Source organism: Epinephelus lanceolatus, chromosome 19 (genome assembly GCF_041903045.1).
Source record: "Epinephelus lanceolatus isolate andai-2023 chromosome 19, ASM4190304v1, whole genome shotgun sequence".
Classification (NCBI taxonomy): domain Eukaryota; kingdom Metazoa; phylum Chordata; class Actinopteri; order Perciformes; family Serranidae; genus Epinephelus; species Epinephelus lanceolatus.
This window is the reverse complement of record NC_135752.1, coordinates 8,433,410-8,446,807: the sequence shown is the minus strand read 5'-3', so window position 1 is coordinate 8,446,807 and position 13,398 is coordinate 8,433,410. Positions and strand designations below refer to the sequence as shown.

The 13,398-nt window shown below is 39.3% G+C and overlaps 1 protein-coding gene across 1 annotated transcript; it reads right to left on the bottom strand.

Moving 5' to 3' along the window:
• Positions 1 to 3,412: 3,412 nt before the first annotated feature.
• Positions 3,413 to 10,337, bottom strand: ntmt1 (N-terminal Xaa-Pro-Lys N-methyltransferase 1). The gene is made up of 4 exons (XM_033646322.2): positions 10,219 to 10,337; positions 7,396 to 7,555; positions 4,698 to 4,950; positions 3,413 to 4,434 (listed from the first exon to the last, which is right to left on the bottom strand). The coding sequence occupies exons 2-4, from the start codon at positions 7,552 to 7,554 to the stop codon at positions 4,178 to 4,180; spliced, it is 669 nt and encodes a 222-aa protein (XP_033502213.1). The 5' UTR covers position 7,555; positions 10,219 to 10,337; the 3' UTR covers positions 3,413 to 4,177.
• Between the last annotated feature and the right edge of the window lie 3,061 nt (positions 10,338 to 13,398).

The window sequence follows — 13,398 nt, the reverse complement described above, 5'->3', positions numbered from 1 at the left end:
AAGTTACACAGTCTCACTTTAAAGGTTCATAATAAAGCCAATAATAATCTGTTTCCAGCAGCTGTAATTGACATTACAGTGGGTGCAGTTCCAGCAGGCTTTACCACTCCATTTATTTTAATGATGCCATTCTAGAAACTCTGAAAAAAATCACTTAGAACTGCACTCTTGACACTGTTCTGATTGACTCTAAAACCCATTTGATTCTTCTAAGATCCATTAATGTGTCCAAAGGCGCATTTCTGAAAGCCAGCACAGGCAGGAAGTGAGACTGTTTCCATTTCATGTGTGCATTATGAATGAAGCAGCAGAGTAGCACTAATAACTGCAGAAATGCAAGTGGATGAGAAAACTTTCTAAGCAGCAAGGAGGTCCTGGGACTGTTGGGGTAAGGACAAGTAGTCTAGTAACAATCGCAATGCATCGTTTTAGCCTGTTTTGATGGAGGACGTCCCACAACACCTTGCAACATCAACTGAAAAAAAAAACTACTTTTACACAGATAATACATCATAAATTACACCTTGCCTAGAAGTTAAGTTTTGATGAGGAAATGTGAAATTCTAAGTCGTAGCCTCTCAATAGACTCAAGAGCCCAGAGAAAAGGATTAGTCCATCCTGTCCAGATCATGAGCTTGCCAGCTTAAGATAGCTCTACTATCTGCCTAAAGAATTGAACTCTCAAAGTTTTTTTTCACTTCATTAATAACAGTGCCTTTAATTGGGTGGTAATCTTAAAAGCAGCAAATGTGGAAAATGTTATTTTGACCCTTACAAAGCCATATAAATAGCTCATTTTTAGTGGATGCTATATTGTGTAATTAAAGATTTTTGCATAAAATTAAAGTATAACCTGACCTGACAAGAGGGACATTTCATCATTACTTGATAATTGGTATTATTAATTACACTATGTGAGCACAGTTTGTCTGTGTCAGTGGCTTACTATGACTGACAAGCAGAAAATGCAACTGTAAAATGTTGGTAACAATTTGAACACTGAGTACTGGAGTGGGTGAAACTTGAGGAAGCTGTAAACTTGACAGGTTGACATGCAGTAAGATGGACCAATGGTGCAGCAGTACACAGTGTGAGATATAACTGTGATTGTTTAATGTTTTTATATGCCACAATAAAACACTTTAACCTGAAACCTACATGAGGTTGCTGTGACTGTTCACTGTTTGTTTTTTGTCCTTTTAATTTTAGTTGCAGCTGAAAATGATCAATAATCTGATCAGGATCAATTTGTAAGTCATATTAAAGTTCAAATGTCTCCAAATAGAAATAAAAAGTATAACAGCCATAAACCAGGGACAAATCCTTGGGGGTTTGGACAAATTAGCCAACTGTCTGTTCAAGGACTAAAACCAGTGCATGCATTAATAACATCAGTACAAACCAACAAGGTAATGTCATCAAAAGGCACAGGCATGTCACAAAGTAGACATGTCTGCGCCAGTTTCTGAGTGGCATCTTCTGGCCAACCTCCTCTCTAAATGGATATTCATAATGCATTCACAGACACACTCAATGATGGAATCTTATTGCTTTTCTGAGTAGTGGGCTACTTACTGTAAGCACAATAAACTTACCTACATTTTCATCACTGCTTTCTGTATAACAAACAGAAATTAGAGCTTTGGTTCTCTGCTCGAAACGATTGGGCCTGACCCGACCTGCAAGGTTGCGGCTGGGCTGTAATTTTTCAAATTTCCCAATTCCCTTCGGCTGGAATCGAGTCAGGTTCACACAATTTCCAATTTCATTTTATTTTATCTTTTTATTATACAGACTGTATAGTCTGTGTACTGTCATGAATAATGTGTGAACTGTGTTGCCATCAACCCATCCCGACTCCTGCCTCTCATTAATGAGGAGAAATGTAAACAATCTTGGTTTTATATGTAAAATGACAGTCCTGCACATTTAGTAGGAGGCGGTGCATGTTGGAGATTGTGTCACGAATGTCTGTTACTGCACTGAAAAGACTTAAGTTGCTTCTATAGTAGGGGTGGGGGGAAAAATCGATATAGCACAGTATCGCGATATTTTGCGTGGTGATACTGTATCAATACACAGACGTCAAGTATCAATCAAATACACATTTAAATCCCACTTTTGGTACTAGAATAATAAAAATCAATTGCTTTTCAGCTCCACTAGATGGTGCTGTTGTTTTTTTCCTGGTGAGGTCAGCAGAGGTGTCAGTCAGCATTAGGCAGGAAGTTCATCAAAACAAAGATGGAAGCACTAAATAAAGAAATTAGAGACGCGCGGTCTGCGTTTAAATCAAATGTCTTGACTTATCTTGGATTTTTCAACATAGAAGGAAAGGAGGACTTGGATATGACTCATGCGATTTGCAAGCAGTATCATTTGAGAATAAAATACTCTGGGAATACTACGAATGAGGGCTCGCCTCACACGCCACCATCCATAGTGTTAGCTGCTGACGGCCAAGCTAATGCTAAACCCGCTCCGCCGAAAAATCAATCAACACTGGACACGCTTAGCTTGACAACCTACCATCCAACTCTGAGATAGCTACGAAAATAACACAGTCCACCAACTTCATGTGCAAAGATCTGTGTCTGTACAGCAGTGTTGAAAACAAAGGATTGTTAGATGCTAAGAACACTACATCCCAGGTATGTGACTCCGTCCCGACGTGTTTTCACTGACACAGTCGTACCAAAGCTCTCCAGAGAAGTGAAGCATAAAGTTTAGGAATCTTTGAGTACAGCAGGAAGGGTGGCATTAACTTGTGATGCCTGAACGTCAAGGTCAGTGGATTCATGTGACTATAACGGCACATTATCTCACAGAGGACTGGCGACTGCTGTCTCATATTCACCAAACTAGAGCAGTACACTAAAGTCACACCAGAGCAAACATTGCAGATCTCCTACAAAATGCAGCACAAAGAATGGGGGATTGTTGTAACAGACAATGGTTCTAACATGGGATTGATCATTCAAGTAGTGCAATACCTGCATGTGAATTGTTTAGTTCACGTGTTTAATCTGGCCTCACAGAGGGCTATAAATCTGCCAACAGTCCAGTTTGTCAGGTGTAGGCAGCATTTCTGACAGTGTTGGTCAGTCTGTCTGCTTTGCATCACATTTTTCTGCTTTAAAAAAATAAAGTCAGATGAACAGACTTAACTTAATCTTATGAGGTAAAACTGATGTTGACAGAGTTTTCCTGTGGGGAAACAATTTGAGGTTGGAAAAAAGGTAATAAAACACAATATATCTCAATATATTTGATCCCAATACTCAGCATATTGCAGTATTATCATACCGTGACTTAAATATTATGATAATATCCTATTGTGGGTCCTCTGGTGATTCCCACTCCTACTTCTTATATTAACAAAGAGCAAAGTACAAAACAATCAGGGAGCAGCTTGTCATTATTCCAATGTCAGATACATTTAATCAACATTTATGTAATTACAAATATCAGATCTGATTCAGTATCAGCAGTACCCATTAAGGGACTCAGATTTGGATGACAGTCAAGAAAAGAGTTGATTGAGCCATCTGTGTTTAAAACCAGTAAAATACAGCCACAAAGTCTGTGTTACTACATTGATCTGCATGTTTTTAATAAGCTGTAAAAAATGTCCATAAAACATCTTGGTAACATTGGAAATGTGTGTGCAAAACTATAGACTGAAGAAGTTCTGCTTCTGAAGTGCTTCCAGTGGACACTGGAGCTGAGTTCCAACATGGGTAATAAATAAAGCGATAACAAAGTCTGGAAGAGTGATGCTGTAGTTTGTAGTCTTGTGATGACACAGCAGTACGATAATGACTTCTTCACTTCCAAACACAGTGCATTAGTTTATTCTGGCAGGCTGTGTATATCCACACAGCTAAAGATGAAGTTGGACCTTCAGTGCTGCTGGACCACACACTGAGACAGGAAGCGCATGCTAGAATCTTGAATAGGAGATGGACCAAATATTCATAAGATATTAGTGTACTGTGACCTGGTGGCCCAGAAAAGATGATTCACCAACATGCACAGAGCAGAAGACCAATGCATCTCACTGCACATCATTTCCAAACAGATCATACATGAATTTCTGACTAGAAAAGCATCATTAGAAATACTGTGTGCACACGGCAACCCCTCTTCCTGTCCCCCTGGAGAAGAAAACAGTCCACTATCTGAGAGCCAGTGTGTAGACCTGGTAGATCTCCTTTGGGAAGTTCACTTGTTGCTCCTCGTGGATGATACGGAGGCCTGCTCTGGCCACCAGACTGTGAACTATTTCCAGGTCGCGGCAGACACTACTGTCCACCTCATCGGGGACCACGCCCTCATATGACACATTGTCCTTGATGACGATGAGGCCATTGGGCCGCAGCGCTTTCTGGCAACGTTGCAGGAAGTCCACCAGGTGGTCGTCTGTTAGGTGGCCTGAAGGAAAAAATCCAAGGAAAAATGTATGTATTTTATTTTTGGACCACAGATTGAGGGGTTTTGCAATACTAACTACATGTCTGCTTTAACTCTAATGATGCAGCAGAAGGGCTCTAAATACGTTCAAACAAGGATACTTAAAGGAAATTGTGCACTTATAGAGTCACGTCTGTAGAAACAATTATCTATTTCAAGCCCATTTATTATTATTATTATTCTTTAATTAAACAACAGCCATTGCTTAATGAAGGCAGACTCACCAATGACCCACTGGATCCAGATGACATCATAGCGTCCACTCTCTGGTACAAAGTCCTGCAGGCCGCAGCAGAGATAGTTCCCCACTCTCTTGCCCTCATCTCCCAGGTATGTCTTGGCTTTGTCCAGAAACTCCTGCGTCACGTCCACGAGGTCCACGGTCTTGAACAGAGGCAGCAGTAACCGTTTGGTGATCCTACCAATACCTGCTCCACAGTCCAGAGCACAGCCCGTACCCGTCTTCCCTTCACCTTCCTTCAATGGTGAAAACACACAAGAGTTCACTGGTGGATAAAAGCTATGACACAAGCTGCTTCTGTGAAAAAGCTTTAAACAGCAAGAAAACCTGAATGTTACAACTCTAACAAAATGAATGCTATTACTAATAACATTCTGAATTTTGGTGTTGTGGACAATAATTTGAATTGGGACTGGGCTACTATGGCTAAAATCAATACTGCAACATTGTAAGTATATTTTTCCAATATTGATATACAGTATATCATATGCCAAATGTATACCCAGCCATCTGCATCACCTACATCCTCTTATCCATGATTGCAGGGTGTGGAGCCCATCCATAGCTCAACATGTAGCAGAAGGCTCAGCATATGGCTTAATGGGCACACTGGTTTTTGGAGTGGTGGCGTTTTTCCTGCACTGTCCAGATTTTATATGAGAATCCAACAAGACCTCCACAGCTCATTGTTTTCTTTTCACATTAGAAGTGGGACAAAGTTGTTGTTCTGCAAGTCTTGGTAATTAAGTCTCGAGTCAAGTTCAAAGTCAAGACCAACAAGTCTCAAGACTAACAAGTCACTACGTTAAGTTTCGGGGTTTTTTTGGACCTAATTGTATTGCGGAGTTTTGCACAGCGACAACCAGATCTTTGCTCTCAAACCACAAAAAAATGTGATGGCACAACAGTCTCCTTCAGTACATTATTCTATGCTTTCTTTTGATTTTCACATTGGCTAGTCATCCTGTTTAATTTGTCTTCTGATTAAATCGGAACCATTGAAACAAGTTGTAGGAAGCCTCGGCAAGTAATTGGTTGCTGGCAGACTCTCTGTGCTGCAATAAAATGGTTAATCAGCAGTGCCGTGCACTGTAGAACCGATGCACTGCTGGTTCTGCCAGCCTGAATAGAATATAATGTCTATAGTCTTACTGTTGTGTGTATAGCCTTTATAGACTGAGCTGAGTAGTGATGCGCGGGTCGACCCGTAACCCGCGGGACCCGCAAATGGACCTGCGGGTCGGGCAGCAGTGATTGTCTGTTAAATCGGTCTATAAATGATATTTTGACATTATTGGCTATTACTGTCATGGCATCCGAAGGTACTGATGCGTTGAGCAGGTGACAGTCTGTGGCCGTTTTCAAAACACACTTGTGTCACGCACTCCAAAAGAAACTTGTTGAAACTTTAAACAATAATTTATTGTACAAAACGGGGGAAACAAACGTTGACAAAAACGGTTCCATAATTCATATTAAATTAAAAAGATAACGAAAAAACAGCTACAAGTGAGAGGGAATAGTGATAAAGTGGTAAAACTTGGCACTGATCCACAGCCTCAGACGAATGCGCTCAAGCGTGCCGTGCGCACAAGCTCGGTTGGTAGGCTATACTATATTTTCACATTTTTAACAGTGCAATTTAAAAGTTTTATTGAAAAAATAAATTTTTTTATTGATAACCTACATTTACCAACAACAGAAAGACTACATTTAGCACCAAAAAAAAAGTTTAAAAAAAAATTAAAAAAACAAATATCGAATACCAAATTTTCATAACAAATACCTACCCATAGAAACGAATATTCGAATATCCGAATATCCTAATATTTGGGTACAGCCCTAGTTTAAATGTATTATAATAAAGTTCAGTATAGTAAATACATAGATTACTTCAAATACACCTTAACATTTCTAATTAAAATGGTCTGGTCCGTCTGCGACACAGTTACAATCATTTGTAGTTTCTGAGTTAAATGCTGTGCATATTGTTATTGTCATTTTTTGTGCACCACAGTCTTTACATTTAAAATTAATAATATGTTGTTTCATGTGTTGTCTCTCTGCTGGTCTGCACTGCTGAACCACTTGTGGAAGTATAACTTACCAGGAGGAAAATGTAGACTTAATTTGCTGCACACTTCTTTTAAACTCTGAAGTTTCATGTCATTCCAAGCCAAAAGGCTTAAAGGGATACTTTGCCGATTTTCAACCAGGTCTGTGTGGGGATTGTGTACAGATGAACAGTGTTTAGCTTCCCCTTGTGTCCGTACTATGGGGAGCTCCTCGCCTGTGCAGTGAACAAAAGTCCAGCAGATTTTGGTTGGCAGACAGGCAGGGAGATCTGCCAGGTTGCAACACAGAGGGGAATGCGCCTTAACACCATTCATCTGCACACACTTCCCACCCGCAGAGACACAGACCTGGTTGAAAATGAGCTAAGTATCCTGTAGAGTCCAAGTGAAGTCATGAGTCATTGGTGTCAAAGTCAAAGTTGAGTTGCAAGTCTTTAAATTTTGTCACATCAGTTTTTGAGTAATCAGATATGTGACTCCAGAGACACTGAACGGACACACATACTGTACACTGTATGTCTAACTGTAGCCATTACTACCATTCATATTGGTAAAGATGATGTTATTGGTGCCTGAGCTGGCTGACATCTTAGAAAAGTTTCTTACACCAAGGAACTTCTGCAGGAAAGCCTTGGATCCATTGATATCGATACTGGAGATGCTGCCATAGCCTCCCAGCATGCCATCCACTGTGGGGGGGACCTCCCTCCAGTAGTCCTCTGCATTAGAGTAGAAGCTTGCCTCATCTTCTACTATGTCACCCATCCTGTCAGAGTACACAGATAAAATGGTTCACTCACAGGAAAATGTACACAAACTACTACTCACTACTTGTAAAAAAGGAGTCAAAGCCTTCTTGAACTAAAATATGATTCCATCATGGTTTTTGGATGTAGACCCAACGACCAGAAGAACAGAGACCTTGTTCAGTTTGAATCACCTGCGTCCCTGATAACAACTGTCACATATCATGGCAGCCTGACAAAAACAGACCTGTAGTGTTCCAATGTTAATTAAACTGATCATGCAGGAAGATCCGTCTTTTAATAACAGGGTTGCTGGCTTGTTTTTTTCTTCTTCTTTGAGAAACAATTTCCATATGCCCATATGTATAGAAATATTGATAGAATGGCCTTATCAACCGATGATTTATGAAAAAACTGTCTCTGCATGATTTGATGTTTGATGTTAACCTTATCCGCTGTGAAGGTCCAAGGACAGAGGGATATCATATGCTGTAAAGCCCTCTAAGGCAAACTGTGATTTGTGATATTGGGCTTTATAAATAAAACTGAATTTAACTGAAATTAAATATGAATGTATTCAGTATTGTTAAAATGAACCCTGTTTTTTTGACAATGTCAAGATACCCACTCTGGTACATCAAGTCCAATGTTTCCCCTATCATTATATTAGGGGGGCAGACAGTCCGAGACAATTATAACCGAGCCCAGCCCGAACCCGTAGCAGAGCACTGTACACACACTCAATGGAGTGGAGCCTGTGTTGCGTTCAGGTGTTGTCCTGTAAATAACAAATTCCAGTACTTTAATAGGCCATAGCACAACACAGCAGCATGTCATGTGGGCTGAACCCAAGCAAAATTTCTGATTTGTTAACCAACGTGTTGGTCTGTCCATGTGTGAAAAAAAGATTTTTAATAGGGATGCATGATAATAACGCCACATCATCGGTATCTGCCGATATCAGCTTTAAAATGACAGAATCAGCCAACATGGTTTTTCTTATTTTGCACAATAGATGAATATTACATACATTGAAAAGCACTCCATTTAATGTCTCCATCTGCTGGTGGGCCATCACGATAAGAGCATGCATGCATAATATGATGTTAATTCCACTACAGAAAATACTTGATGATCACTGAAATTAGGAAGGGAAAAAAGTGAATATATTGATATCGGTATCTATTATCGGCCAAATGAGTTGTCATATATCGACATATTGTATACTGGCAAAAAATCCAGTATCATGCATCCCTCATTTTTAACTATAATCAGAGTGCCTCAAACACCTTTTTTAAACTACCAGCCCATACCACGGACCTCTACACTGGGTAAGGGGGGAAAGTCATTGCTTTTTATTCTTATGTGACTATTTGCCCTATCCTTGACAAACACCTGATTCTTCACAATCACCTACACAGTGTTTTGAACAAGTGAAACACTCCCTTCTTTGTCCTACAATAGGTTCTTTTTTGTTGCATTTCTATATATGGGCTGTACTTACAATACCTCTCTGCACTTCATATGCACAGACTGTCAGATTGCAAATGTGCTTTTCGGTATTCAGTATTGTCCATTTCTGTAGTTTCTAGGCTAGTTATTGTGTCATGTAAGCCGTCATTCACCTGTTTGCAAGCTTCATTCAACTCTAATTAAGAGGTATTTATCCATATTCATTCAGCACTGTAGAGGTTGCACCACAATGTTTGATAAAACTTTCCATTTCAGCAGTGTTTTAAGTGGACAGTCAGGGGAGGTCTATCACCTGCTTGTAAGATGAACACACACACACACACTCAAAGCAGCCAAATCTGGCAACACTTGGCTGTAGTTCAGCTGTCAGAGCTCATCTTGTGACCAGGGCAGGGGGCATACATTCCCTCTGGGGATCTGACCAACAACACAGGGCACAAGCAGACTTTGGAAAGTCTGCCATACTAGCTGTATGTATAATTACTATTTCAAAGATTTCCCTCTAATTAATTGTTGTGGCACACAGGTGTTGATATCAACATCTTGTCCATATAAACCATCACACAATTTAAAGACCTTTGAACACAACATCCCAGCCTAGTTTGACACAAGTAAATTTGTATTATTCATTATGGAATAATAGTTATACTTAAATAATAATAATAATAATGGAATACTGGATGTGTCCTGAAGCTTCACCATAGAAAGTAAACATGAGTCTTCCATGACCACTTAAGCTATGAGACGTGTTTTGCACATTCAAAACTGACAGTAACAACTTAGCTACAGCTGGTATTGAGGCTCACAAAATTGGAAGCCGACGTCATGACCACTTGCACGTGGAAAGTCTAAAGTGAACAGTTGTTAATAAGGCGGACCTTTAAAGTATGAGCCATTTAATTAACTTCTATAAGTTATGAGCTAATATAAGCCAAATAACTAATGGTTTTGTTTTCATCATGAAACTTAACTTACACATGCTTGTTATTTCTTACCACACCATGAGTTTTAAATAATAATACGTTTCTAATTCATTTTCATACTGCTCGTTACAGTGTAAGTAACGCTAATGGCACGTGCTAAGTTAGATACTGTAGTTTTAGCCAAGCAGCTAACGTTAGTTAGCCGGTAACAGCTCTGTTTCCAGGGTAAAGGACTAACAGTGGTGTGTCTAAACTTCTTTAAAGCAATTCTTTATAATAACACTAACCTCTTCTTGTATCAGCGCTCGGTCCCTCACACTCCTCTCCCTCTCACAGACCCGGTCCCCGGTCCCTCCCGGTATCGGTGTTTCAGATTTCTATTTGAGACGCAGCACATGAAGCACGTCATTTCCTTATTTGGCTCGCGGGAGAAGAAGGGACAACAGCGCCCCCACTGGCTTTTGATACCACATACACAGCTTGCCTTTGAAAACATCAAAGAACGAAGAAGTCTTATGAAGTAACATTTTAATGCATATAACGTTAAATGTAAATTGTAAAATGCTATGAAACAAAGTGGAAAATAGAAACAACCAAAGAATTAAAATATAAAATGAAATAAAACGAATGAATGTACTTCATAAAGACTCAGTTCAATTACCAGTTATAAAAACAGTATTTCAAAGCTCATGACAATACAAAACTTACTATTTGTGAATTGCTTCTTTAATTGTGATTTTTAGTTTCCTGAGGTATTACTTATGAAATTAAGGACTATTTTTTGCATCTTTGCATCCTATTTAATTGGGTCACACTGTAAAAGTGTCCTTGTTGTTGTGTCCACCCCTCTGTGATTGATCCTGACACATACCCTTCACTCTGACTATAGGTTTTGTGATCTTTTGGGCAGAGGCTTCAAACCACATGACACTGTGGAAATGAATGAAAACTAGACTAGACACTTTAACAAATGTAATGTAGGCTACTTGTATGCCTTGGGATATAGTAAAGAGTTGTGTGAATTATAAGTTATTTGTAGAAAATGAGCTAATCATGCAAAACGATGTCATGGTCCCTAAAACCTTGGTCTAAATATAGTACATTTGTTTCTGATAATCACCAATTTTGAATATCTACTTCGTTGTTTTTTTTTTACATGTCTCACATGCAGTAGCCTGTCAACTTCAACTTCAATCACAACCAATCTTATTTAATAATCTGCATGGTTTAACTTTCACAAATAATGCCTGTAGACAAACACTAGCCTAATATCTGATTAAAGAATGATTTAAATATTTACACCAAAGAGATTTAGCTATTGATTACAGATCAATAGCTAAAGATTACAAGATTACAACTAGAACACATACAGTGGGGATTTAAACAGACAGATAGACAGTTCACCCCAAATTCGAAATTACATATTTTTCCTCTTACATGTAGTGCTATTGATCATTCTTGATAATCTTTGGTGTGAGTTGTTGAGTGCTGGAGATATTGGCTGTAGAGATGTCTGCCTTCTCTCTAATATAATTGAACTAGATGGTACTAGGCTTGTGGTGCTCAAAGCACCAAAAGAAAAGAAAAAAAAATGAAAAATTCAACATCAGTGTCTCTTTCCATTACTTAAGATAATCCACAGACCTTGTTGTGAGCAATTTGATGTAGGAACTATTTTCTTTCTACCAAACTACACCCACCAACCAAATCACAGCGCAGAAGAAAGCGTGCATTTACTCATGATCGAGAGGTAACTCTTTCATGAGTAACTCAGGTAACGAGCAGTAGATGCCCACCTCCTTCTGCATCCTCCTTCTGATACAGTTGGTGGGTGTAGTTATATTGGAGAGAAGACAGACATCTCTATGGTCAATATCTCCTGCACTCTGCAACACACACAAAACCAATCTAGATTGATACAAAGCATGGCAGGCAAGAGGAAATGTATATATTTTTGATTTGGGGGTGAACTTTCCCTTCAAGAAATACTGAGACTGTGAGCTCGGTTATTTGGATTTTTTTTTTTTTTTTTTTTTAGTTTAATCAACTATTTGATAGTAATTTCTCCAGCCTATCTCTCAACATTGAAGTCTAAAATCTGTTTTAAAGCCTTCTCTGCAAAGCCAAAGAAAAGTGAATTTCTTGTGTATTGATTTTGCCTGCTAAAATATACTGAATCTTTACTGGAATTAGCTAAATACATACTGCACTGTGTTATTTCTTATTTCTTCCCTGTAGAGTTTGGGAGTTTCTGTCACCTGAGCGAAGGTTAATGAATCCAGCAACACCTTTAGTAAAAAGAATAATTTAATTATCAGACTGACATATTTTACCTGTAAATAATCAAATTACTGATGGCTGAATTCCATTTAACTGCTTCAGTTTCACAGTCCTGGCATAGGTGTAGATTTCGAGTAGAACGCAGGGGGCGTACCCCCCTCAATACTCAGAACATGTGCATTTGCCCCCCCCCCCCCCCAATAAAAACATGGTAGTAGCAGAGGACCTTTATTTTGATGCAATTAGACATCTCCACCATAAACTGATGCAGAAAAAATCACCAAAATTTGGGAAATGACGTGTGACCCTCAAAGTTTCCTGGGGAGTGTCCCTCCTAATGTTGAAATGATATCTGTGCCCCTGGGTCTTGGTATTATCCGTGCTGGCTCACTGTCACACTGCCATGGTTTACTGGGACACTTAAATAGAACAGAGTCATTGTTAATGTTAGTGACACCTGTGCTCCTCCTGTGCTTCCTATGACAAGTTAAATGTCTGCTGTGAAAGAGGCCTCAGTAGCAGTATGAGCCTGTGGTTGTTCTGACCAGCTGCCTGGTGTGACAGTGTGGAACTGTGAGTATGACAAATGTTAAAATGTTCTACATTTGTTTAAACTCCTGGTGCTTTCTGCATATTACTGCAGGCATCTTCATCATTAGGTAGAGGTGCAGTCACAGGATGGAGATTCTTACAGGAGAGCTGCAGTGCAGTGAGTAAACCACAGGAGGGCAGTGCAGTATAGAGCTATGATGGATCAACCACTGTCCTGTCCAGGTTTGTTAAATCTTTGTCAGAGCAGTTTACTGTCAGTTTAAGTCATGCTCTACCTTGTACCCATAGAGTTTTCACTGTGAAACTGTTGTCTGCTGATATCTGACATGTCACCGCTTTGTCTCTATCACACACACACATTTTCTGTACATGTGCATTAACCAAATAATGCATCATTCTTATTGATTATTCATATTTTATTAGAATTAGGTATGTGTACAATTGTTGTGGAGTTTATGCGATGAACATGCTTCGGTAGGTGTGGGTATAGTTACTCTATAATAGAGGTGGAAATGATGAGTCACTTTACTGAATACAGTTCACTTCACTCAGTTCAAAGATTTGCAGTCACTGACTATTTGTTTCCGTGATGACTGAGCAAATTCTGTCTACTAAGACCATGAGATATGGCTGAA